Source organism: Lepidochelys kempii, chromosome 1 (genome assembly GCF_965140285.1).
Source record: "Lepidochelys kempii isolate rLepKem1 chromosome 1, rLepKem1.hap1, whole genome shotgun sequence".
Classification (NCBI taxonomy): Eukaryota; Metazoa; Chordata; order Testudines; family Cheloniidae; genus Lepidochelys; species Lepidochelys kempii.
In genome coordinates, this window is record NC_136380.1 from 199,597,590 (window position 1) to 199,623,540 (window position 25,951).

The 25,951-nt window shown below is 42.8% G+C and overlaps 1 protein-coding gene across 3 annotated transcripts in view; it reads right to left on the reverse strand.

Moving 5' to 3' along the window:
- Nucleotides 1-1,207: 1,207 nt before the first annotated feature.
- Nucleotides 1,208-25,951, reverse strand: part of TTF2 (transcription termination factor 2) — a 35,053-nt gene continuing 10,309 nt past the window's right edge. The window contains exons 9-23 of one of the 3 annotated variants that reach the window (XM_073307902.2): nucleotides 24,123-24,204; nucleotides 23,680-23,793; nucleotides 21,127-21,277; nucleotides 20,766-20,871; nucleotides 19,543-19,733; nucleotides 18,280-18,433; nucleotides 15,862-15,953; nucleotides 13,100-13,185; nucleotides 12,159-12,286; nucleotides 10,303-10,473; nucleotides 8,966-9,024; nucleotides 6,862-7,015; nucleotides 4,377-4,459; nucleotides 2,373-2,447; nucleotides 1,208-1,585 (exon numbers count right to left, since the gene is read on the reverse strand). In XM_073307902.2, the coding sequence (XP_073164003.2) occupies nucleotides 1,441-1,585; nucleotides 2,373-2,447; nucleotides 4,377-4,459; nucleotides 6,862-7,015; nucleotides 8,966-9,024; nucleotides 10,303-10,473; nucleotides 12,159-12,286; nucleotides 13,100-13,185; nucleotides 15,862-15,953; nucleotides 18,280-18,433; nucleotides 19,543-19,733; nucleotides 20,766-20,871; nucleotides 21,127-21,277; nucleotides 23,680-23,793; nucleotides 24,123-24,204 (1,791 nt within the window). In that variant the 3' untranslated portion in view covers nucleotides 1,208-1,440. Of the gene's footprint in view, nucleotides 1,586-2,372; nucleotides 2,448-4,376; nucleotides 4,460-6,861; nucleotides 7,016-8,965; nucleotides 9,025-10,302; nucleotides 10,474-12,158; nucleotides 12,287-13,099; nucleotides 13,186-15,861; nucleotides 15,954-18,279; nucleotides 18,434-19,542; nucleotides 19,734-20,765; nucleotides 20,872-21,126; nucleotides 21,278-23,679; nucleotides 23,797-24,122; nucleotides 24,205-25,951 lie in introns of all 3 variants that reach the window. The other 2 variants (XM_073307912.2, XM_073307891.2) reach the window with 2 other exon arrangements.

The window sequence follows — 25,951 nt, forward strand, 5'->3', positions numbered from 1 at the left end:
TTCCCTTTTGGTATTTTTCTTTGAAAAACAACATATTTCCTTCCTTCCCATTCATCCCATCCTCTTCTCCACCCTCTTGCTCTTTCCTACCTCACACTCTTTTCCTTTTTGCTCCCCTCTTCTTCTGTCCCATTTGCTCTCAAGTTCTCTCTCATTCAAATAAGGGAAAAATGAAAATCTTCTTTAGTCCTATTTTTGGGGGGAAGCGGGGGGTTTACACATTTCTCTATACAGTAATTCCTTACTTAACATTGTAGTTATGTTCCTGAAAAATGCAACTTTAAGCGAAATGATATTAAGCGAATCCAATTTCCCCCTAAGAATTAATGTAAATGGGGGTTTGGGGGTAGGTTGCAGGGAAATTTTTTTCACCAGACAAAAGACTATACATACATACATACACACAGTATAAGCTTTAAACAAACAATTTAATACTGGTACACAGCGATGATGTTTGTGAAGCTTGGTTGAGATGGTGAAGTCAGAGGGTGGGATATTTCCCAGGGAATGCCTTACTGCTAAATGATGAACTAGCAATTGGCTGAGCCCGCAAGGGTTAACTCACTGTTGTTAAAGTAGCCTCACACTCTACAAGGCAGCACAAATAGCGGGAGGGAAGACAGCATGGCAGACACTGTGTGTGTGTGTGTGTGTGTGTGTGTGTGTGTGTGTGTGTGAGAGAGAGATGCGCATTGCCCCTTTAAGTACACTGCCTTGTTAAGTAGATCAGTAAGCTGAGATAGCAGCTGCTGCCAGGAAGCTCCCTCTGTCCTGAGCCCTGCCCCCCACTCTATGGAAGATGGGGTAAGCGGGGTGCAGGGGGGAGGGGAACATCCTGACATTCCCCACCCCCACCCACCCACCCACCGCAAGCAGGACGCTCCGGGGAGCAGCTCCAAGGCAGAAGCAGCACATGGCAGTGGGGGGAGGGACAGATGAACTGCCGGCAATTGATAGCCTGCTGGGCAACTGCCACCCAGGGAACTTAGGGAAGCGGGGAGCTGATAGGGGGACTGCCAGCCCACCCTGGTTCCAAGCCCCCATCAGCTAACTGCAACGGGCAAAGCAGGCGGCTGCCAAATGACATTATAAGGGAGTGTTGCGCAACTTTAAACGAGCATGTTCTCTAATTAATCAGCAACGTTCGTTAACCGGGACAACTTTAAGTGAGTTACTGTAGTTACAGAGAATCAGTTTGACTCAGAAGTATTAAAACAATTTATGTATAGTTTTATTAGTCTTTTACTGTGTAGTGCTTCTAACTTGAATGCAAAACAATTCAAAAAATCCCGTAGTTTCTCCTCCTGGAGCAGTTTTTATAACAATTCTAGTTATTGCTCCCATAAGAACGAGCTACTTTAAATACAGGCCCTTTGATGAGAACTCCCTGATTTCCTCCAGGCACTGGATCGTGTTTAAGCTCTTTGCTGTAAGAGGCAGTTAGATGCCAAAGAGAATTTTGAGGTCAGCCAGGGTGAGTTTGGCGACGGAGTCTCCTGTGCCCGACAGCACTTGTTGAGCCAGATCTTTCTTCTTGGTTTGGAGCTGTGAAATCTTTTCTTCCACTGTCTCCTCACAGACAAACCTAAAACACAAAGCACGACATTGTCCTAATTTCTGGAAACATCAGCATTTCAGGCTTCCACCCCCTTTCAACTTCCAGTGACTTGCCTAGTTTTCAAGAAAAGGGGAGCAAATCATTTTTATAGCACCTGTCATCCAACAATGTCAGACTCACACTGCAGCCACCACCATTTATCCTACTAAACGTTTATAGGTTTGTAATTTGAAACTTAAATTTTTAATTATAAGGAAAGAAATCTGAGTCCCTGACCAATCCCTCCTTGAATCATTGTTCTTATTGATATTAAGGGTTTCCAAAAATAGAGGGCCACATATGGAATCAAGAGTTTGAAGACCATATTAAACACATGGAACTATATTTGTTTGTCCTTATAATGAATGTCTTGATGAAAGCAAATGGGCTGGTGGCTGAATTGCACTCAGCAGTGGAGAGACTCAAGGCATTCATCAAGCTATTAAAGGGGAAGAGCAGGCTTGGGCTTTGACTTGTTGAAAAACAATTTCAGATCAGCAATCAGGAGGCAAATTCCAGAAACAATCATATGACACGGCATATCCGATGAAGTGAGCTGTAGCTCACGAAAGCTTATACTCAAATAAATTGGTTAGTCTAAGATTCCACAAGTACTCCTTTTCTTTTTGCATATCTATCCTGTGCACAGCCCTGAAGTTCAGAAACAAACGTCAGAGCAAACCCATCTCACCCCTCATGGAAGCCAAGACTTTGCAAGGCTGTTGCCTGTCATGTGCACTGCTAACTCGGGAGTTTAAAAACAGCTGACCCTGACCTGTGTATCACCACGTTATTCTTCTGCCCCACTCGATATATGCGGTCACACGCCTGGTCTTCAAGTGCAGGATTCCTGCAAGGTAAGAAAACTGCTCAGACAGTCTAGTGGCTTGTTAATCTTAGAAACAATGAAGAACATCCCTATCCTCAGCTCATGTGTCCCTCGCCCCAGCATGCTGCTTATTCCCTCTGTACAAGAAACCTGACCTCCTCCCAAGCTCCCTTACTGTTCTGAATACCTGACAATGCACTGCAAATCAGATTCTCCCTGCGCCCCTGCTGAAGGTCTACCACCTTCCCCACTGCTGCTTGCATTACACACAGGAATTGCTAGACCAGAAAAAACCAGACCAGTGGTCCATCTAGTCTCGTTTTTCTGTCGGACCATGGCCAGTACCAAGTGCTTCAAAGGAAGGTGCAAGAAACTGCATAATAAATAATAAGGCTGGTTATAAATTCATAAATCTTGATTATTTTTAATATAAAAAAGGGACAATTTTTTCAATAATATTTCAATGAAAAACATATCCCTCTGTTTGACCAACTCTAGTGGACAGTTAAAGTATAAGCTGCCCATAACAGTCTTCCTTACCCCTATTGCTTAGTAGTTGGCTTATATCCTGAAGATTATATTTAAAAAAAAAACAAAACAAAACTCTTAATGTCTTTCAATTGCATTGACTGCTCCTTTGTTCTTGTGAGAGATAGTATGAGAGACGGTAAGATGGGACAGGCAGATTTACCTTCTCTATACCATTCTTTGTATTGATTCTCTCTACTGCATCCACTCTCATTCTTCCCTCTAAACTGAAGAGTGCAAATCCTTCCAGTCTCTCGCCACACAGGATTTTCTCTATGCTGCTAATCTTTTTATCTCTAGGTATCTACAAGACTGTCATCGTCATAGTCTGTAAATTATCTCTGAAACCCATCTATTTCTTCTCTATTCCCCCCGCCCCCATTTTTTTTTTTTTTTAAGAGATGGGATGGCCAGAACTGAACAGTCTTCCAGAGGAAGGTGAACCACTGACTTCCATAATAGAATTTTAATATTCCTAGGGTTGCTCTGCATTCTACTCCTTATACATCCTAACATTTGGCTGCATACTTTCATTAGATGTCACTGTGGCAAGCTTAGTTCTTTTCCCCCCAAGCAGTTAGCAACTTTGGAACCCTGCAACAAGACTGAGTTGTTCAAATTATTGGTACCAATGCATGTCACCTCGCACTTGTCAATATTAAATTTTCATCTACCATTGAGTTACCATTCACTTCACTTTGTTAGATCTCTTCAAAGTTCCTTAAAAGTCTTCTCTAGTCTTAGGCAAAGATCATCTCTCTTGTATTTATAAAGCACCTAACACAATGGAGCCCTGATTTATGACTGGGGCCTTTGGGCACTACCATAATACAAACCATAATTCTACTAACAGTTTAGAATGACTGCTCCCCTACAGACCTGCAATATAAGCAGCTGATCTATATGAAAGATTGCATATTTTCGTTAGTAGCTCCAAAACTCCATTCTCACATTCCTACAGAGCTCTTGGAGGTATGCTCTCCAGTCATGGTGACTGGCTGCTGTCTAAATCTATCACACATCCATTTGTTCCAAAACAAGCCCCCCCAGCCTCAGATATTTTTATTTTCAGAACAGATTACTTCTGGGATAGGCACCTCTCTAATCGTTTCCAGGGTAAAGACGAAGCATTTATCCTCTGTATTGTTCTTATCCATTTTAATGGTTTGTTTTAGCTACCAAGTGGAGCTTTGCTGCCATTTTTCACAGCAGTGGGCGTCAGACTGGCCATGAGTTGAACTATTCTTGAAAGTTTCATTTTAAAAACATTTTGCCTTGACAGGCAAGTAATTTCAGGGATGGAAAAGTAGGAGCATGTGTTCTGCCATTCAATCAGATACATCCTTCTCTCAAGTAAGCACTCAAGTTACCCATGCTGAAGTAAAGAGCCAGTCTACCCTCAAAGTTTCCATCTCACTTTACCAGTGCATGTCAAGAAGGAAGAGGTGGTTTCCTCCAGTCAAGTTAAGGCCAACGCCTCCAGCCAGGAGCGAGATCAACATCACCTTCAACAAAGAACAATAAGACAGAAAGACAGGTTACTTTCATAGATTCATCTATTCCAAAGCCAGAAGGGAACATTGTGATTATCTCCTCCAGTATAACACAGGCCACTGAACGTCCCCAAAATAATTCCTAGAGCAGATCTTTTAGAAAAACATCCAATCTTGATTTAAAAAATGGTCAGTGATGGAGAATCCACCACAACCCTTGGTAAATTGTTCCAATGATAAATTACTCCCACTGTTCAAAATTTACACCTTATTTCCAGTCTGAATTTGTCTAGCTTCAACTTCCAGCCATTGGATCCTGTTATACCTTTCTCTGATAGATTGAAGGGTCCATTATTAAATATTTGTTCCCTATGTAGATACTTATAAAATATAATCAAGTCACCCCTTAACCTTTTTTTTTGTTCAACTAAATTAAATAGTGATAGACTCAAAGAGCTCAATCTAAGAGACATGTTTTCTAATCCTTCAATAATTTTGTGGATCTTCTCTGAACCCTCTCCAACTTATCAACTTCCTTCTGGTACTGTGGGCAACAGAACTGGACACAGTGTTCCAATAGGGGTGGCACCAGTGCAAATATAAAGGTAAATTAATCTGTCTGCTTTAAGGGGTCCATTCACAAACAAGTTAATGCCCCATTTAATCTAGATTTTGGTTCAAGACAAAGATTATACAAACTGCTTTGTCTGTGTGTGTTTAGTGCAGCAGAAATTGGATTGACAACTCTGGAGACTGAACCTATCTTGAAGATTGTACAGCCTGGAGAACAGTAGGGCAGGCTTCCCCCATGCATCACTATATTTCTCCTGACTGGGAGGGATGACCTCTAAGTGTGAAGGAAGTTCAGTTACCATCCATTTTGTGAATTTTGGCAATGTGGATCTCCTGTGCACTAGGAAATGGATCAATACCTCCTCTAACTCATCTCACTGAAGACACTAACAGTCAACAGATGGTAGATATCAAGAGATGACTGCTAGATCAGGGGACCTAACAACTGCTTGTTTGAGGGAAGCTGGTATCCTGCACTGTTTTAACATCTCCACCATCAGGGGACCCAGTGCCTCTTAGTTTGAGGTTACGAACTGCAAGGAGCAAAGATCCATTTTGCAGATATCAGCCTGTGGCTCTCCCAAACCTCCACTGAGTAAGGCTGTCTCCACTAGCACTTTTGTGGGTAAAACTTTTGACAATTAGGGGTGTGAAAAAACATTCCCCTGACTGACATACATTTCACTGACAAAAGTGCCGGTGGGGACAGTGCTATGTCAGCGAGAGACGCTCTCCTGCTGACATAGCTAATGCTGCTTGTTGGAGGTGATTCAACTATGCTGGCAGGAGAGCTCTCTCCAATTGGCAGAGAGCAGCTACACAGGAGAACTTACAGCAGCTGTGCTGCTGTAAGGGCTGTAGTGCAGACATGGCCTTAGATTAGTTAAAATGTCATCAGATTCTCTGTGGTGTTTGCCCCTTCCAAACATGGATTAACTCTAGAGGGAACAGCCAGTCCAGTTTGAATTGCAGAAACCTCCACAAAACATTTAGGAAAAAAACAAACACAACCACGTGCACGGAGAAAAGTTCCGCCTGCACTCAGACTACCCAGCAGACCGAATTTCGGAAGCTGTCATAGATGAGACGGAAATCTTCATCTCCAAACTGCCATGGCATTGGATACATTTTTTCTATCTGAATGAGCCAGTTACAAATGTCTCAATTGGGTCACTCCGTTTTAGACAGAGGTGAAGTGTGAATTCTCCCCCACCCCCGCCGACTTAGCATTCTTGTCCTTAGACTTGGGTTGGCATGTGAAGTCTAATAAATACTGTAGTGTCCATTTGGCTCTGTTTGTAAGTGAGCCTAACATCCCTCTCCTTTCCGGAAATCAGTGATAGGTCACTGAACAACTGAGGTTTTGCATGAAGTACCACATGTGCTGGAGAAGAGGCTGTAGGAAACAATCCTACAATGGCTCCCATGTCCTGGGAGGAGTATGACCCAATAAATCTTTTACGTCATCAATCTGCAGCGGGGTAAGATAGGGACAGTTTCTGCCTGATCTGAATTGCCTACCCCCCACACCCTCAATCTTGCAGATACAGCTTAATGTTAACAGAGGCTTTGGTACGATTGGGTACCTGCAAGCCTTTAACTGGCCTGAGAGCCAGGCATTCTTACTACAGAAGATTAAAGCAAGCGTAACACCAAATAGTGTCTATGCCAGAACTGCTCCCATTTACTGACATCTGGCCTTTACAGCTCCACCCTCCCACCAGGAACACACATCTTGATGCCGGCTATAGAATCTGGCCCACAAATCCAGTCAAAGAAAAGTAACTACCCCAGCTATTAATAGCTGCATTGAACACAGCTTTCCTGATCCCATTTCATACCCGAGGCCCTTTGGGATTGTTATTGAACTCTTCCACCAAATCCATCCTTTGTTTAGGATTGACAGAGCCATCTACCGTAGCATACTTCAGCCCTTGACGGTCAAGGTGCACGGCCACAATCTTCAACATGCTCGTCCACTGAGACACAATGACGCTGGAGAGAGAGAAGAGAGAGTCCAAAACAAGCATCAGATATTGTAACAACCCTACTATGGTCGTGTCTTGCCCCCGACACGTTAAGAGTGAATTAAATCGGTTTATCTTCTCTATCTTAGGGTTTAACACTGCTGCCCCTCACCATAGTATGGGAGTGCTTCCCACCAAAATCAACAGCAAAGTCCCATGAGGAACGTCATGGAATCTGGCTCTCTTTCCTTTTTGGGGTAGGTCAGGTTTTTGGATTTGATTTGATTTGTTTGTTTGGAGTGGGGGGATTTAATGGTAGAAAGGTGCTTGTTGCAGGTCATTCTTATACTGGAAAGGCTTTTTTGAAGGCAGCTTTGCAGTGTTCCCTACAAGACAATCACACTCTGGATTCATCTGATCTTGTCTGGAAATTTATGCTATCAGTGGCTTACATTCAAGATGGAGATGAGGTATCTGAGCAGTGACGGAGGCTGTGCATTCTAGAAATCCAGAACTGTATTATCAGACCTAGCAGACACTTGATTTGCATGTGCAATTCTGGCAGTTGTGCCTGGAAGTCAAGCAAGCACTTGGGCATAGATAAATTGATTTCTTCCTCATACATCTGAGTGTGCTTTGTGCACACAAATTGTCAAAAAAAAAAAAAAACCAAAAAAAACAACCAGACACCAGTTTCCAGATAGAGCAGGTAGTGACTCTTCCTCTTTACTAACAACCTGACCAAAGAGCAAGGGGTGACTGAATGGCAACCTCACCTCCAGCAAATGGCCATTTGAGCACAGTGTGTTTATTCTGAGGCAGAAAGACTAAGCAAGCTGTTTCTCACAGCAGTCAGAAGTCCTTCCACAAGACTATTCTGACACAGAATAGTCTGGAGATTTCCCCCCAGCCTGCACCAAACATTAACGGTTCTGGAACAGTCCCTTGCAAAGAGTTTCTCCAGTATTTTCAAATATGTGACCCATTTAATAGGATGCCCAAATCCTGCATTTAGAGATTTATATCAGCTCTTCGGAGCACCAGTCGGGTATTCAGAAGCACAGGTGCTAATCTCACCATATGAATATATATTTCTGAAGACCTGTGATAATTGCTCCTACATTCTATTCTAACCAGGTTCTTAGGAGGCACGCAGCACTGTGGGATCTGAACACCTACATGCATCACTTATGGATTAAACTGAATCAATCTTCCCTTCTCCCACCCATACTCACTCTTTGGCACTTATGTAATAAAGAAAATTATCTACAACAAGTTATAGATCAGGGAGCTCCTCCCCCCCTGAGGTCTCTCTCATGAGAGAATCAGATTGCTTATTTGAAAGAGATTCTGCCCTGCCCCGTGTCAGTCTTGCGTCCTCCCACACACCAGACCTCCTTGCCTCACGTCCTAAATCACCATTTCCCACAGTGAGATACATGTCTCCCTGGGAGGTGCGAAGGACTGGCTGGAGGGCCATGAAAGACTTACACATTAAGATTTGTAGCAGTTCAGCAACACAGCAAGGCTGAAGTGGGGTGGGATTGTTTTCATTTTTCTGAAGTGGGGCTCAGCTTTCAAAAGTTTGGGAAATTCTGACTTTAAACACAGATTTACCCCATCCCATGATGTTTTAATTTTATAAGTATCTTCTCCCAGATTCTTTGGTATGACCAAAATAATTCTATTATACCCAGGAGAATATTGCCCACCTAGTTTTCACATTGCCTCAAAGACTCTCAACATGCTTTAACCCTGAATTCACATCCATCTAGTTCCCCAACCACGTTCAAAGTCTCCTCTCCTCAAAATCTCCTCTTTAGCTTTCTGCGTGCTTTCACACACAGCCAACAGTTTGAAATGTTGTGATACTGTCCACATTTCACTTTCCGAGGGGTTTTTGTATCTGATCATCTTACCCATTCTTCCTCCTGCCCACAAAAATGCACCCCAGAAAGAGAGGCATTACCACACTTACCTCTTCTGGGATTTCGAGTGACTTTGGATGGTCTTCAGTTCAGCCAAGAGATGCGATAGCTGCAGGAAAAGAAGTTAGTCGACTTGCTGTGGAGCCAGAAGGCGGCTTGCACTTTACCACTGGATATACACAGAAAAGGCTGAATCCAGACTTAAGTGAGGTCTCCCACTTATCTGCCTGAGGTAGCTACATGGGATGTTAACTGATACTTTGTAAATCTGATTTTGCCTTCATGTACAAACTTACGCTATTTTAAAGAGAGTTAATAATCCACAGACATTTGGTTTAGCTAAGGCAATGGCTCTCAACCTTTCCAGACTACTGAAACTTTTTCAGGAGTCTGATTTATCTTGTGTACCCCAAGTTTCACCTCACTTAAACTACTTACAAAATCAGACATAAAAATACAAGTGTCACAGCTCACTATTACTGAAAAATTGCTGACTTTCTCATTTTTACCATGTAATTATAAAATAAAATCAATTGGAATGTAAATATTGTACTGACATTTCAGTGTATGGTGTATAGACCAGTATAAACAAGTCATGGTCTGCATGAAATTTTAGTTTGTACTGACTTTGCTAGTGCTTTTTATGCAGCCTGTTGTAAAACTAGGCAAATACCTAGATGAGTTGATGTACTCCCTGGAAGACCTCTGTGTACCCCTATGGGTATGCATACCCCTGGTTGAGAACCCCTGAGGTAAGTTACATGGAGTGAAAAAATGTAAGCGTTCACTCTAGGATGTTGCAAAAGGGTAATTTAACTCCGTAAAAGCATGTAAGTTGTAATTTGTTTCTGTAACTTTTTACTGTAGCTACTGTGACTTTTTAGATAAGTCTTATCCCGTAACAGTAATAAGACCACAAGACATAGAAACCATCATAAGAAATCAAGAGTTACAAACATGTTTTGTAGGAATCAAGCATCCCATGTGGACCCAGGCTAGTATTGCTCCCCTTCTCCCACCCGTTATCTAAAGGTTTTAGAGACCACTTTGCTGCCACCTCCCTTCCTCTACCAAGAAGTTCTGTACTGTCTCAAGGGTCTAATGTTCGAGATGGGCACTGAGAGTCCACCACCATGGTAGATCCTGTGTGTCCTGGTGGTTTTGTTGCAGGCACTCTTCCTTTAAAGGCCTCCTGTGCAGTTTGACAGGTTGGAATCTCCCTGAAATAGGTTCATCTGTACATTCACCTACCCATGCCCAAACTGCTGACCCACTCATCTAGACAACTGTAAACATATCATGCTACCAAAATTCACTTAAAACAAATATATGAAAATGCTGAAATCTAGGCCTCCCAAGAGAGGCGACAGAACCACAGACAGCATACTTTAGTGCTTTCTCTGGTGATTTCAAAGAGATCCATGCTGAAAGCCTTGCCATTGAGATAGACGGTAGATTTTGAGTCGGGACTTTGGAGTTCAGACAAAGTCAAAGCACTGAGGTGTTCTTCCAGGGAAAGAGAAAGGCCTTCACTGTTCAAGTTAGCTTGATCCAGGGCCTGCAAAAGAGTAAATAAGCAGATATAGTAAGGAATGAGAGCCACATGCACACCAGCAGATAGTAACCAGAAAGCATCATCTGCGTACTATTAGCAGAACTTCTTGAGCTTGCCTCCTCCCTGGGCTGTACACCCACAAGATGGAGCCGCTTCTTATAATCAGGAGATAAAGCCATGCTCGATCTCCACATTACCGTTGAAATATATAGTTTAGAGGGTGGTGAAGCACAGTCTCTAGTGCTTCACACCTGAAGCCGCCCTATAAGATGGGTAAGCTTTAGCTCCATTTTACAGATGGGGAAACTGAGGTAGGGGGTTGGTGTTGGACCTAGGAATGGAACTCATGAGTGTGGCCTACAGAGCTTTACCATGTAACCTGTGCCGGCCACTTTTATCTTAAATCTGAAAGGTGAGAACCACAAGAAATTATGGCCTAACACGAAAGATGTTGCAATCCGCTCCATATTACACAAGTCAGGTGCAGCGCTTGGCCTCTTGGTAAGATGCTCAGTTGTGGAGGCCACATCCGCAATGTTCAGTGCTTAACCAGCTCTTTAATGCAGCCTACTGCAGACCCATTAATTTTTTAGTACCAGGAATTTCTAAAACAATGCCCCCAATTCATTTAGCATACATGCCAGGACCAGATGGCCCACATGCCCCGACCAGTTCAAGGATTGTGGCGTTCACAAGCATGACGCTTCAGTACGTAACCAAGGGAGTAGTAGGGGACAGCAAATAAAAGATCATGTCATGGATTGGGCAATATGACTCTTAATATGATTCTGCTAAGACTGCTTCTACAGTGCAGTGTTCGGACCTCAATACAAGAAAGAGATGAACGCAGGTGGATTAAGAGAAGGAAAATAAAATTATTAGTTTAAGGAAAAAATTTAGCAGCCAACTAAACTGGCTAAGACTAGGAGAGAAGAGAGGACAACAACAGTCAACAAATATTTGCCAAAGTAAACAGCAAGAATGGAGAAGAATTTACCAAGGGGCCTGTAAGCTTAAATAAGAGAAATTTTAAGGAAAAGTATGGGCTGAACATCAGGAAAAGTTTCCTATTAGGTTGTTGCTGGTTTCTTTCAAATATTCTGCAAAAACTGGTTTGGTTCAAAAAAAAGCACACTTCTCCTTTACTTTACAAGTTTGTTATGATACTAGCAGACCAGGTGCCAGCTCATGGCAAGGCCCCTACACTTCACTGAACACTGACAAATGCATAGCTGGAAACAAGTCTGGCTCACCTGTGTGTTAGTATTCTTAAAATAGGTATTAGATTTATAAGAATGTGTTTAGAATTACGAAATGCTCATAGGATGCTGCTTGTATTCATCTTATTTATAACATCTCTATGCCATATTGCAAGGTTATAGTAAATGTCTGCATTGTAATCCTCTGTAATTGTATAAGTCATCAAACAAGAAAGGAGCATTAATTAATGTAGAAATGCTGGTTTCCCCTAGCCAACCATGATGGGGAACTGGACTGACCTCAGAGGGAAAAATGCTCCCAAATGAGTTACCAACATAAACATCCTCTTGTACCTGTGAGTTCTTTGGAAGTTCCATTCAAGGAATTAGAGGAATTATAGCCAAAGTTGCTCTCTGCTCTAATCAAGTGCTTCTAAAATGATTCATTCTATACACCACATTAATCACAGTACAAGACAGCATAGTTACCACTTTTAGTAAGGAAAGATGGCAGCAACACTGGCGGAGTCTCAACAGCATGGACAAGACATGGACAGTACTTGAGACATGAGAGTCACTTTGGGAATCCTTTCGAGTGGCTCCAAATTCTTGTACTACTATTAGGAAGGAAGAAAAAGACAGAAAACATTCAGAGGCATATCAGAACAGCAGCTCTATCAGCCAGTCATATTTCAACAAGAGAAAATGAAAGTACTGTTTCAGAACAGAACCACAGTTTAGCAGAAACTGGTGTTTCTGCAGTAAACAGAAACTGCAGTAAAAGTAAACTGTAAACTGCAGTTTAGCAGAAACTGGTGTTTTGCTGGGCTTGGTATGTTCCTACACAAGACATCAAGAAGCAAGAGATTAAATAAATTATGCTAACACTTTGTACTTCTGTTAAACCTTTCATTAATCCTCAATACCCTCGTTGATCAGATATTATATCCATTTCAGAGAGGGGGAAACTGAGGCCCAAATATGTTAAGTGACTTGCCCAACACCACATAGTGTGAACAGGACTTGGGAGTCCTGAATCAGTCCCCTGTTCTAACCACTACAATACATTGCTTAAAACACCACCTGCCATACCAGTACTTTGTAACTTGCACCACGCCTCCTTTCCTACCCAGAGCAAACAGATATGCAGCGTACAGAGCCCTATACCTTAAAGGTGAGCCTGGCAACAGCACTGCCAGAAAAAGGCTTCGCAGACACACACCAAACATTCCCCCTGCATATTCTACAGCAACAATCTTCACAAGGGCAGCAGTCAAGCTGTTTTCCAAAGAAGAGCCCCAAGGTGCTGAGAACTCAGGAGTCGTAGCTCTCACTCTCTGCTCTGCACTCCCTCTTAATTTTAAGGGAGAATTTCCTAATAATTTAAAAAACCACTCCCCACAGAACATTTCTGCAGCCTCTATTCTAACCTTTATCAAATGGGTTAGCACCACAGTACTCTCTGCAATGACTCGTCTGCTCTTCTTGTCTCTTTAAATAGGACTGTAGTGTTGACCTGGCAAAAATGAAAGAGACAGCAGGGTTATGCGAGGGAGAAATTAGAGATAAATATTTGGACACAACCTGTGTCCCACAAACAGTTTACAATCTAAGCCAGTGGTCCCCAAACTTTTCACCTTGTGCCCCCTTACCTCTGTCCACCACCCCCTCTCCTGAGCTGAGGCTGGGTGCAGGGCCACAGCTCCAGGAGGGGAGAATGCAAACAGGGGTAAGGGCATGAGGCTGGGGCCAAAGCTGGTTGGAGTCGGGACCAGAAGCAGAGCCTCGGCCGGCAGCCAGGGTCAGAGGGCGCTCCCTCCCCGCCCCATGGAGGCTGGCCCAGGCCCCAGCCTGCACCCCTGAACATTCTTCTGCACCCCCCTGGGGGCGGTGCCCTGCAGTTTGGGGACCTCTGATCTAAGAACTGGAGTGAGGAAGGAGAAACAAGATGAGCTTCACCAGCAAGCAAGTTAGCATGTCTCTAGTTAATGTTATTTTGTGATTCACCTTCAAGGGAATCCCGTTTCAGACAAACAGGTAAGGCTGGAATGGAGATCTACTTTAGAGAGCATGGGAGGAAGAATTCTCACCATCAAAAATACCCAAATAACCTCATTTTCCTAGGAATGCAAGGCCTAATGGATAATGTTTTGTGCAAAATAAGAGTAAAAGCATCTGGAGAAAAATACCCAACTGGAGGGAAAAACCTGGAATGTGGTGATGCTGAAAGAGACGTAGGGGCAATAGTGGGCAGCAAGTTAGAAACTGGTTTGTGCCAATGCAATTTTGGGTTGTGTACACAGAAGCATGTCACGATGCAAGGAGGAGAAACGCCCTTGTATATATAGTTCTTTGGTGCAACAGCATATGAATACTGCATCCAAGGCAACAAAGAGTATCGGGGGTCGGAGGGACTGTCTTGAAGAAAGATTTAAAAATCTGGGTATTTATCGCTTGGGTAAACCACAAGCCTGGGGAGCTAGAGCATAGTCTTCAACTATTTGATGAGTATAAAGACTATGGGCAGAGAAAAATTAGCCTTCTTGAGACACAGATCCTTTGAAGGCTTGTGGAGGTGTCACAAGGTAGAAGTCCTCCAAAATAGGTGGGACTATGGAGGATATCCAGATCACTAGTAAGGGTCTGGGAGAGAGAGTCTGAAGAAGACTAGGATGTTACCTGCAGAGTTGTGGAAGTCCAAAAGGCTTGTCTACATCGTATTCTTCTGGGAAATTGTAACAGTCTGTACCCTGATGTTCACCACTTTTACAAAACTATGATAAATCTTGGACAAAGTATGCCCTGTGAGGTATCATTTGAAAGCTCATAATCTGCTGAACATTACTGTTCTTGTAAAATATGTGTAGAAATATTGTACGTAAAGTTATAATATTTTACTGTATGACTTACTGAGACATGTTCCAAGTTTAGGGAAATAGCTTCAAACTAGTTCCCCAGAGACAAAAGGGTAGCCAGCACCTTAACCCCAGGTGTCAAGATAATCAAATGGACTATCACCTGATTAAGCGGCCATTCTTTGGCAGGAAGAAGGGTGCGAGTGAGAAATTTACCTCTTGGCAATGGAACAGCTGGGGTTTCCCATGGAAACAATTTAAAAATGAGGAAAAGTTATAAAAATGAACAACAGAAGCCCCAAATCACCTCTCTCCCTTCATCTCTTCTCATGGCATCAACCATGTTTGAAAGACAAAAGCATAACTGAATTGCGGGAGGGGTCCTGGCTGGAGGTATCTAGCCAGATTGCTGTCGGCATGTTGTAAGAGAAACCTTTTTGCTGTAAATTCACTTAGCTTATTAAGTTAGGTATTAGCTTGCATTTAACCTTTTATTTCTTTGTATCCAATTATGACTTACATGCCTCATTACTCGTAATCACATAAAATCTATCTTTCTGTAGTTAATAAACTTTTTTTTTTATTGTTTTATCTAAACCCATGTGTTTGGATTGAAGTGTTTGGGAAACTCCATTTGAGATATGGTATTTGCATATTATTTTTTATTAATGAAATTATGAACTTTAGACGAGCTTGTATTGTCCAGAAGGAAAGAGCAGGGCAGTACAAGACATGTCTGGGGACAAGTCTGGGACTGGGAATTTGCTGGTGTCACTCTGCAATATAGTTCAGGAGTGGCTGGCTAAGAGCACTCATATAACTCAGCTGGGAATAGTTTACATGCTAGAGGCTGTGTGAGAGCTAGCCAGGAGTGGCTGCTCTCACAGCAAAGCAGTGTAAAAGGCACCCCAGGCTGGAGAACTGAGGGGACACAATTGTCTAACAGTCCTGTACCCTGGGTAAGGTCACAGAAATCTCTCGCCATTTTACACTAACATTCAGGGTGGTAGTACAGGGCACAGGCAGTCATAGGAGTTTTTAACCACTGTATCACTGCGAGCTGCTCCTAGCAGTGTTTAACATGGTGGTAAAAACACCAATGATCTGTTTATACTAGTGATCCCACTGTTACAACAATGGTGGAGCTGCAATGATGGGAGTGCAAAGGTAGGAGATTTCCAAAAAGTGTCTAGCATATACACAGCCAGAAATTATTTGGAAAGCAGAATTTGCCCAGACAGTCAACTCCTAGCTTAATAAGATTTCACTGTAAGATGAAAATAAGAATTGGAAAGGATGGGAAGTCACCATCCTCCCTCCTTCTCAGACACTCATACCTTGATCTTGCAAAGAGCACATTGTACACAGACTGCTCATCTTCTGAGAGTTTTAACCGATGCAACTGAGTGCGTCGCTCAGGCAGAGATACCTAGAGAGAAAACACAAACAGAGTCAGCCATTTACTGTGTAGAGATTTCAGAAAGCCCCACGATCACTGCTGATTCCTTCAGCTTCATTGAATCCAACATCACCGAACAACGTATGCAAGACTCTGCTGTCTCAGATCGAACAGCTTGTCGTTCCCCAGGCCAGATGGCCCAGGAATGCTGTGCAGGCAACATGCTCAGCTCCTTGGGAGGAAATCTTTCACACTGCTTTGGATAGAACGCTGAAGCCCCTGTGGCCTTCTACAGAGCAGGGTTTCCTGTGGTCCTCCACACAACGTTCAAGAGTCAAGGAATAACCACAAGATGGCAGCCATGAGCCGACGTGTGGCAGAAGCCATGGATCACCAGGCCTAACAGGATGGCGCTATATTTTAAAATGGGTCAAGCACGTCAGGTCCTAAATGGGTAGGATGTGATAAGGATGGGATGAGGTTTCTCATCTGATTTGAATCTTTAAAATACAAAAATCCTTCACTCAAATTAAAGATGCTAAGCCATGTAGAGCACTCCCTGATGGCTCTGCATCTGCAGGTACAGTAACACCCTCAGGTTCCTCATCACAGCCACAGTAGCTAACAAGCGAGGCTGATACGGAGAGAGATAGTTTGGGCAGAGTTAGAGAATATATACACAGAAGGAACATCTACTATGTCCACTGAAACTTAAAAATCCTATTGGATAGGCATCCCTACAGCCCACATACATGCATCCCCAGCCACCTTCCCTGCAGGTTCAACAGCTAAGAGTGAACATGCCTCATTTGAGGTGAGGTGATCGTTCTGGAAGCAGATGCCAGAGAGATTATTGAACATTTGTCACCTCAGGCAACAATCCCACCCAACTCCAGCCCCAACGCCATTGCTGAAAACCCCTCCCCCCAGCTTGTAGTTCATCCCTCCAGATGCCAAGTTCCCGGGCATTCTTAACATAAGAAATAGCAAGGTTAAGGATGAACTCACAATTGCCAACCCCAAACATTCAAAAACTGAGTCCAGCCCCACCAAAATAAAAAAAGATTAAAAAAGTAATGTTGGGTTCTTTTTATTAGCCTTCTGTTTTTCCATCCCTTAGGCTATACTTGCTTCACATTTTCATGCTTTTCTCTGCAATCATGAGGGCCAGAAACTTACTTATTTTAAATTAAAGCTGAGACTCTCATACAATATCATGATCCCAGGAGCTGGGGCTTTAGGAAAAACACTAAAAATAACAAAACCTCAAAAATCACTAGAGTTGGCAACACTGAGCTATAAAACATTTAATTTGCTAATATATTGCATGGAAAGAAATCAGATGCCTTATATTCCTCTTTGAATATTGAGACTCACTACTGGGTTTCTCCTCTGCTCTACAGTTCCAAAGAGGATCACACCTGCCAGTCACTGACCAACAACAACGTGCTGCTGCATTTTGACCCAGCTTTTAGTCCAAGAGTTAACATAGTGTAGCACAGATCTCAGGAAATGGCATCCTTCTTTCTGTGCTAAACCTAATCATCCTAAAGCAATCATGGTACAAACTGGGTGTTTAGAGAGCTGTTAAGCTCTGCTTGGTTAGCACTCAGGTTTAAAGGAAGTCAAATGCTCTGTTTATATCAGTCAGTATTAAAAGGCAAAACAAACAACTAAGCCTCAATTGCTACATGCTTACTAGGGCATGACTAATTTCTGGGGTTGAGAAAGCAGCTACTTGGTACACCGTTCACAGTTAGGTACTACAAGCTAGCTGCACAACCTTTCTAGATGTAGCCTTTTATAAAATATATATTATTTATTTAAAAAAAAAAAAGTTCTGTATGCTGAGATACCCCAAATAATCCCTTAGAGGAAACCAATTGCTATCTTAAATTGTAAGTAGCCATGGAAGGCCATCTTTGGTATTTCATTGCTGTTAAAATCCTAGTAGTAGGAACGGCTAGCCTGAATAAGATAAATTTGATACCTGATTATTTCTCTTCTCAGAGTATCCAGGCTCACCATTCTGACCTGGCCATTTGTTGGATGTAAGAATTCAGTTCACTGACTCTCTGCTCTGTAGAATATTTTAAATTTCCTAACTTCATTAGGAAAACAACAATATATAATGAGCTTTTTGTTCCATTTTGGGAAGCTGGGTTGGTTTCCCTGAAGAGGAAGCCAAGCCTCCTTGCTGGTGAATGACAGGGTCTGGTCTTGCATCCTAAACTGCAGAACAAAGGGAAAAACCAGTCGCAGAGTGACAAGCCTGTATATGAAAAACTACCATCTGATTGCTACATGGAGGGCACAGATCCCTTTCCCACACCCAGAAGAGGAGAGAGGTCATTACCAGGGGCTTGCCAGTCGAGTCCAATTGGTCCTTGGTTCTCCGCAATAAGAGACTCCTGGTTAAGATACTCAATCTCTCTCCCCCTTTCTTTGTATTGTTATCTACCTGATTCTTCCATAGCTTGAATTCATCAAAGGGAGAGCAACGCAGAAACCTACCAGGAGAGGAGAGAAAAGACAATGAATGCCAGTTTAAGTGAAGTTCTTTGGTTAGTCTCAAGAAGATCAGAAGAGAATTGGATTGCTTCCCTTCCAAAACAGCCTTGTGTTCTGTTTACATCAAATTCCCTCAAACAAAAGCCCACAACAGTAACAGAATCTATATTCAGACTTAGCACTGACACATCTTTGTACACTAAAACACAAACTGCCTGATGATCAGAGAAATCTTGCTCCCAATGGTGCTAGGGGGCAGTGCTGTTGGTTCAGCAGGGATCACCTCCTCTTAGTTAGTATACCTCTGAACACCTCATTTTTTATTCATTTATTTTTAAGATGGCAAAAAGAAAAATAGCATAAGAATTTGCCAAAAGGCATCACATTTAATGCTTCAAACTCCCATCTCTCTAAAAACAAACAAACAATCTGTTCATCTCAAGTTTGTGCAAAAGTTCCCCTCCAATCAGCCAGCTTGAAGCTAAACTCAGAGATTAAACCAGATATTTTTGATTGTTTTCAAAAGTAACAAGTGTTCAACCCACTTACGACCCAACTAGAGCCACTTTTTGCAGAGCCATCTAAATTCGTAACTAATTTGGTGGAAACTACTGTAATAAGCACACGCTCCCTCATTTTAATGAAGCCCTAGCAATGCCACAGGAGAGAAACAATGACTGTTGAGTGAACACAGCTGTTCATTAAGGTCAATGCCATGGTCAGTTCAATTCTCCTGTAAGAACATACAATAGATTAATAACTAACTTAACCCCCTTGCTTATGGAAGCAAAACTATAAGCAATAGGTCAATGGCCCAGGATACAGAGCAACTAGGCTGTGGACCACCTTATCTGCAGGTGTAGAATCTAATACCATACAAAGAACTGAGATAAAACTACTAGCCTAGCCAAAATCCAGTCACCTGAGAAATCTGCACTACCATAAGTTGCTTGGTGGTATTGAATTACTAAAGAATAACCGGATTGGGAATCCCCACCACTAGCAAAGTTACTCTACACCAGGATCTTTGGTTTAAGATGACTGGACGATGCCCATAGACAAAGCTATGGTTACCAGGGTTATATTGTTTCCCACGCGGTCAGCTTACCTGAGCAGTGAGTACATATCCAGCAGGTTGTTCTGTATAGGCGTCCCGGTGACAGCCCATCTGGCACTGGCTCTCAGTTTGCACACAGCTATAGAGGTCTGAACTTTGGGGTTTTTGATATTGTGGGCCTCATCCAGTATAATCCGAGCCCAGGCTACTCGGAGCAGAGGAGAGCAGGGACATGGTGTATCCTGGAGGAGAAAGCAGGCTTGAATTTATAATTCTATATGAAGCTGGGGGGAAAACACCCCACATCCTGGAAAGCCACAAGTCGATAGGGTTTTTTTGGCAGGAAGTCTTTCCCTGGTGGAAGTCCCCACAAATGTGAGCAGAGGTCTTAGCAGTCACCACTTCTATTGAGGTTCTCTCTCCACCCCTTTATAACATGCACTGCTTATTTCAGTCAAGTAGCTCTGCAAAACTGTCAAGAAAGTCTACTAGCCCCAGATCAAAGTGTCCTTGGCTGTCCTTTACCATGATTATGGATGATAATGAAAAAAAAATGCGTATTTTAATATCCTGCCCAAAAACATATTCATTCTGGACAAGCAGAATTTTGCCAGGTTATGACAAAAGGATAAATGTAATGCATCCCAAAAGATAAATCCCATCTCATTAATCCATGAGGGGAGATTTTACATTTACAAGTGTGTGGAAATACATAGATCCAATGGCTGCGGGAGACATATTTGGGTCTCTTGTGCATACAGATGTAAGGCATAAAAGTTAATATCATATACAAAGTGCACCCAGGGAATTGAAGTGTACTTCATCTGTACCATACAGCCAATTGAAAGTAGTTTTGACTTTAGTGTATATCTACACTGCAAGAACACACACATGGCTGGTCCATGTCAGCTGACTCAGGCTTGCGGGCCTCAGGGTGCAGGTCTATAAAACTGCAATGTGGACAGACATTTGGGCTTGGGCTGGAGTCCAAGCCCTGGTTAGTTACTACTATTAAAAGTAACATGATTATTGTAACAAAGCTTAGGATAGATACTCTACTTTTTCTGTTTACTTTGTGCACTTGACAACTTGATTGTCTCCAGTCAGTTTCTCCTGTTTGTATAAGTCTCTCACAGCAACGGGGGATGAAAAAGTAATATTTTTCCCATGTTCAATAATCTTAGGTGTTTCTTGTAACAATAATAGGTCAATCTAGTATGATTTTTAAGTCTCTCTGTATAAAGCAGCCCCCTTGTCAACTGCATGTATCTCACCCCCACATCATGTTCCTCAGCAGGGACCTCTCCCTCTTCCTTCTTCGTGGGAATTTCTTTGGAGAGAAGATGGTAGGTGGTGACAACAATGTCATATTCAGAGAGGCTGTACAAAAAGAAGAGACATGCTTGTCAGCAATGAGACCCATCAGGAACCCCTTCTGCAAGGCAGCAAAACCAACACTCAAGGATGAACATGTAGGATGCTGTTCTGTAAGAGCCAGTACTTCAATCAATCCTGACTCCCTATGCCTCCTACAGTTCTACTGCTGGGAGCTTCTCCCCAAGACAGTTCAGCCAGTGAGCCTCCTGCTTAGCGCTTTGCTTCTCCTGCGCAGAATTGCTATGGCTTTGCACTTACGCCTCTACTTGCTTGTTCCGGTTGGGTCCATGGTACAGACAGACCCTCAGTTTGCCACTGCTTACATGTCTCTCAACCTCCTTTTTCCAGTGGTGGATCAGGGATGCTGGACAGATGATTAAAGTACCTCGGGAGAGGACGACAGAGGAATCTTAAATAGAAAGACAAGAAAAGGAAGAGATTTCAGAATCTTCTCATTTGAGTACAATTAGCATGGGATTTTCCAACCAGCTGCCTTGACTTTCCAAACCTTCCATCTATTTAGAGGAGCAGGCCCACTTTTCCCATTCACATGGTTCAGCAAAGTAGATGTGTCTTTTATAAGTGTTTCAGTTCTTCAGTGTATTCCTGCAGTTGTACATTTTGGAGAAAAATCTGTACAATATTAAAAACACTACACGCAAACAAAAATATTTTAAAGCTCAGCTTATTTTTCATGTACTTGACATACTTTTGTTGCTATTTTGCATTAACAAAAATTTCATGCATGAAGCCTTACTAGAATAATAAATAAGGATTTCAATATGAAGCACTGAAAGACTAAAGTGCCTTATTATCACACTTAATTATTTCTGTTTTAGCATGCTGAAAGTCTAGGAAAAAAAGCCAGAATGTGACATCTCATGAAAATCATCTATGCAAATATTTAAGTTTTGTTTTAGGAAAAAGAAATACTGATTGCTTAAGACACACAGAAAATCCTGGTAACATTTTTGGGAGGAATAAAAAAAACAAAACTCATAACAAATTAAATAAGGATGGAGCCATCATTCTGAGAAAATAAATTAATAACGAACGTTTCTGTATACAAGTCAGTTCTGTGCACGTGTGCATACAGGATACACCAGTGCAATCAGAACTTGAAAAGTCTGCAGGGTTGGGGTTTTTTTTGTTTTTTTTTCCCCAGACTGTAGGAGGACATATGCAATCTCCACTTGCTTTAGTACAAGATATGCATAACATTACCTAGCTTCTATGCTTCAAAACTAAGTATAGATTAAACACCCATAGGGCAGAGGTGGGCAAACGTTTTGGCCCAAGAGCCACATCGGGGTGGGGAAATTGCTTGCAGGGCCATGAATGTAGGGCTGGGGCAGGGGGGAGTGCGGTGTGCAGGAAGGAGCTCAGGGAAAGGGGCTGGGGCACAGGAGGGGTGCACAATGTACGAGGGGACTCAGGGAAGGGGGTTGGGGTGCAGGAGGCGGCTCAGGGCAGTGGTGCAGGGAGGTGTGTAGGAGAGGTGCGGCAGGGGGTTGGAGTGCAGGGAGGGGTGCAGGAGGAGGCTCAGGGCAGGGGATTAGGGTGCAGGGAGGGTATGGGGTGTGGCAGGGGGCGTGGGCTCCAGCCCAGCACTGCTTTCCTGGAGCAGCTCCGGAGCAGCAGCGGCCCGCACTGCGGCCAGGGCAGGTGGCTCCGACTTCACACCACTCCAGGAAGTGGCCAGCACCATGTCCCTGCGGCCCCCTGGGGGAGGGGGCACAGAGGGCTCTGCGCACCTGTGGGTACCTCCCCCAAAGCTTTCATTGGCTGCGGTTCCCCATTCCCGGCCAATAGGAGCTTCGGGGAAGGAACCCACAGGCAGGAGCTGCGCGCGGAGCCCTCTGCCACCCCATTCCCCAGGGACGTGGTGCTAGCTGCTTCCCGGAGCGGCACGGGGCCCACAGAACCACACGGGTGGCAAATCCGCGGGCCGCATCCAAAGCCCTGAGGGGCCAGATTTGGCCCGTGGGCCATAGTTTGCCCACCCCTGCCATAGGGAATTCTTTCCCTCACCCTCAGAGATGGAATGGTGTTTTTAGTTCTCTGTACCACATAGTGCTGGCAGAATCCTCCTTACTGAGATTCAAGGAGGGGTGGGGAATTACACACAAAACCCCCCACAAACTAATAGTCATTTGGATCCCAAGAATATCTCCAAGGGTAAATGGTAATAGGTGAGTTCTATAGCAGTGTTTGGATTTCTCACAGACACATCCTTAGCAATCTTGCTAGGACTTTGACCAACCAAATAGCATAACATCCAACAAAGATTTAAGAAAGACCTGTAGTTCCTACATACTGGGCAGGCAGGCAGATGGGCAGACTATGGCCCCCCACACACAGTTACTAAACTCCACCCAACTAAGGGGCACATTTAACAGCTTGCAGAAATCCCAGGGGCAAACATAAGGGAAAAATGTAGCCTTCTGATATTCACGTGCAACTCACTGACTTCAGAAGGAGCTGCATACATATCCAAGGGCAAGACTGTATATTACTTGCACATAATGGAGCAGTATGCATCTGCCTTAATCCTGGCTAAATGGAGACAGACTACAAATCCCAGCATTCACATCTCTATCCTGATTGAGTGGAGCACTATGATCCCAGAATACACTTTCTGCAGGCTGCACCTCCAGAGCCAAGTGTAGGGCAGCCACTTTGTAGCACACTGTGGGTCAGACTTGGACCATCCAGGTACCACAACGCATGTTGCCCACACACAGTGCAATCTTTTAGAGAGCCCAGACACTTGAAGTACCAGCACTGTTTTGCAGTATAATTGTTCTATACCGTGTTTCGACAGCCACATTTCCAATTTCTTCTCCTTTCCTTTCCCCTTCTCTAGCCTTTTCTGGGCCAGAATGAGTGCAATCATTGTTAGAGTCTTCCCCAGGCCCATATCATCTGCTGGAAGAAAAAGAAGAGGGAAAGTCAAGATTATGGCATGGAATGAGTCTGCATAGCTCAAATCTATGCTGAACCAAATCAAACTCCCAAGTAACATAGTATGATATTTGTTGATCTTGAAGAACTTACTACTGTAAGCTATGATTTGGTATGGGCTGCTGACCCATATCTGGATGGGAGACAAGGAAACCAGGATTCTCCAGGAAATGGATCCTGACTAAAATACGCTTTCACCACTGCCACCATGGTGGAGAATTAATTACAAGGCATGTTCTTGCCAGAAAAATGCACCCCAAACTGATACATTGCATTATGATGTTACTTACCCAGAATTCCTCCACAGGGTCTCTGACTCTCCCTCCAGAGTAGCCATGCAAGTGCTTGCTTCTGGTGCAGCAACAATGGGATCTGAAAAGATTAAGTACGGAATGTAAAGTGTAATTGCCGTTCAGAGACATTGCTCTCAGACATTTCTGTCCTCAATGCCAAGTTGATCAAACAGTCAAGTTCTGTTTTAGGGCAACTGTACACTCAGCACTTGTCTGTCAGTTTTCTTTCCAAACCAATACAAACATCTCAGAGTGGTACTAGTTACTCTGAGATCAGACTTTTTGCAATAGCAAGACACTATAAATGTTACAAGACAGATTAACTTGTGCTAGTACTTCACAAACAAGCTGGAAGAAATTTTTAAATGTACAATATTTGTAAAGAAATATGAAAGATCTTTTATGAGCATGTCATTTTAAAAGCTTTATTTTACTATGAAAGAGATCACCGTCTGAGAAACAGATCTATCCAGTGTAGGAAAGTTTAAAAAACAATAATTGAGTTTTTATCCTTGGGAATCATGTCTAGCAAATAATGCAACTTCTGACCCTGTATGTTATATTATTGTATAAGCATCCAAACTAATTTATCATATGACCTGTAGTGGAAATCTGAGGTGTTATTGAGAGTAAAGGAATTTTTTCATGACTAACTACATTTATCAACCATCAACTTCTAATAATGTTGGAGGAGGTCAAGTTTGACCATTTATTCATTCTCTTAGTATTCCTCTACTATATAGGACTGATTTCTGTACTTGAGTAAGGAAAAAAGCTATTTTTAATAATGAAATAGTCATCTGATTGTGGCAGAGAGTTGGCAATGGCATAGCTATCAGCATTTTTATAGAGTAGCTGTCACTATAGTTCTTCATGAGGATTAAAGAATGACAATTAAATCTGCCCAGCAGGGACAGACTTTCTTTTGGTTCCCCAGACTCTGTTCGTGCAATACTGTGGCAAAAAGGGCTAATGTGATCTTTGGCTATATAAACATGGGAGTAGTGAGTATATGGGTGATTTTATCTCTGTACACATTATTGGTATGGCTGACACTGGAATACTGCACACAAGTCTGATATCCACATTTTAAAAGAGGATGTTGAAAAATTAGCTTATCAAAAAGATTGAGAGGTGACTTGATTACAGCATATAAGTACCTTCACAGAGAAAAAATGCCAGATATTAAAGGGCTCTCTATTCTAGTAGAGAAAGGTGTTAACAAAAACAAACGGCTTGAAGCTGAAGCCAGACAAATTCAAATTAGAAATAAGGCACAAGTTTTTAAAATAGTGAGGGTGACTAGCCACTGGAACAAATTACCAAGGGTGGATTCCCCATTTCTTGGAGTCTTCAAAGGCTGGATGCCTTTCTGAAAGATGTGCTTTAGCCAAGTTATGCTTTGGGCTCAATACAGAGGTAATTGGGTGAAATTTAATGGCCTGAGACATACTGGAAGTCAGATTAGATGATCTAATGATCTTTTCAGTCTTTAAACTCTATGAAACTATGAATTGCTAAAAGGCTTTGCAGCACATATCTGCAAAATTTGGGAGCTAACTGTACTTACCACCCTTCACTGTCTATTCCATAGGGAGTGCTCTAATCTACAACACAGCTTGGGCTAAATTCTATGGTAGGTTAGAGTACATACAAAAAGAATAAGAAGTGGGCAGCTGTGTCTGAGACCAGCACAGAGGATCGCAATTAAGATGATGATCAGAGGAAGAATGAGTAGTAGAAGAACTGTGAAGAGATATGCACTGTACTACTCATGCCATGTAAAGACAGAGAACTTCAGTCTCTAAGCTTGTTCACTTAACACC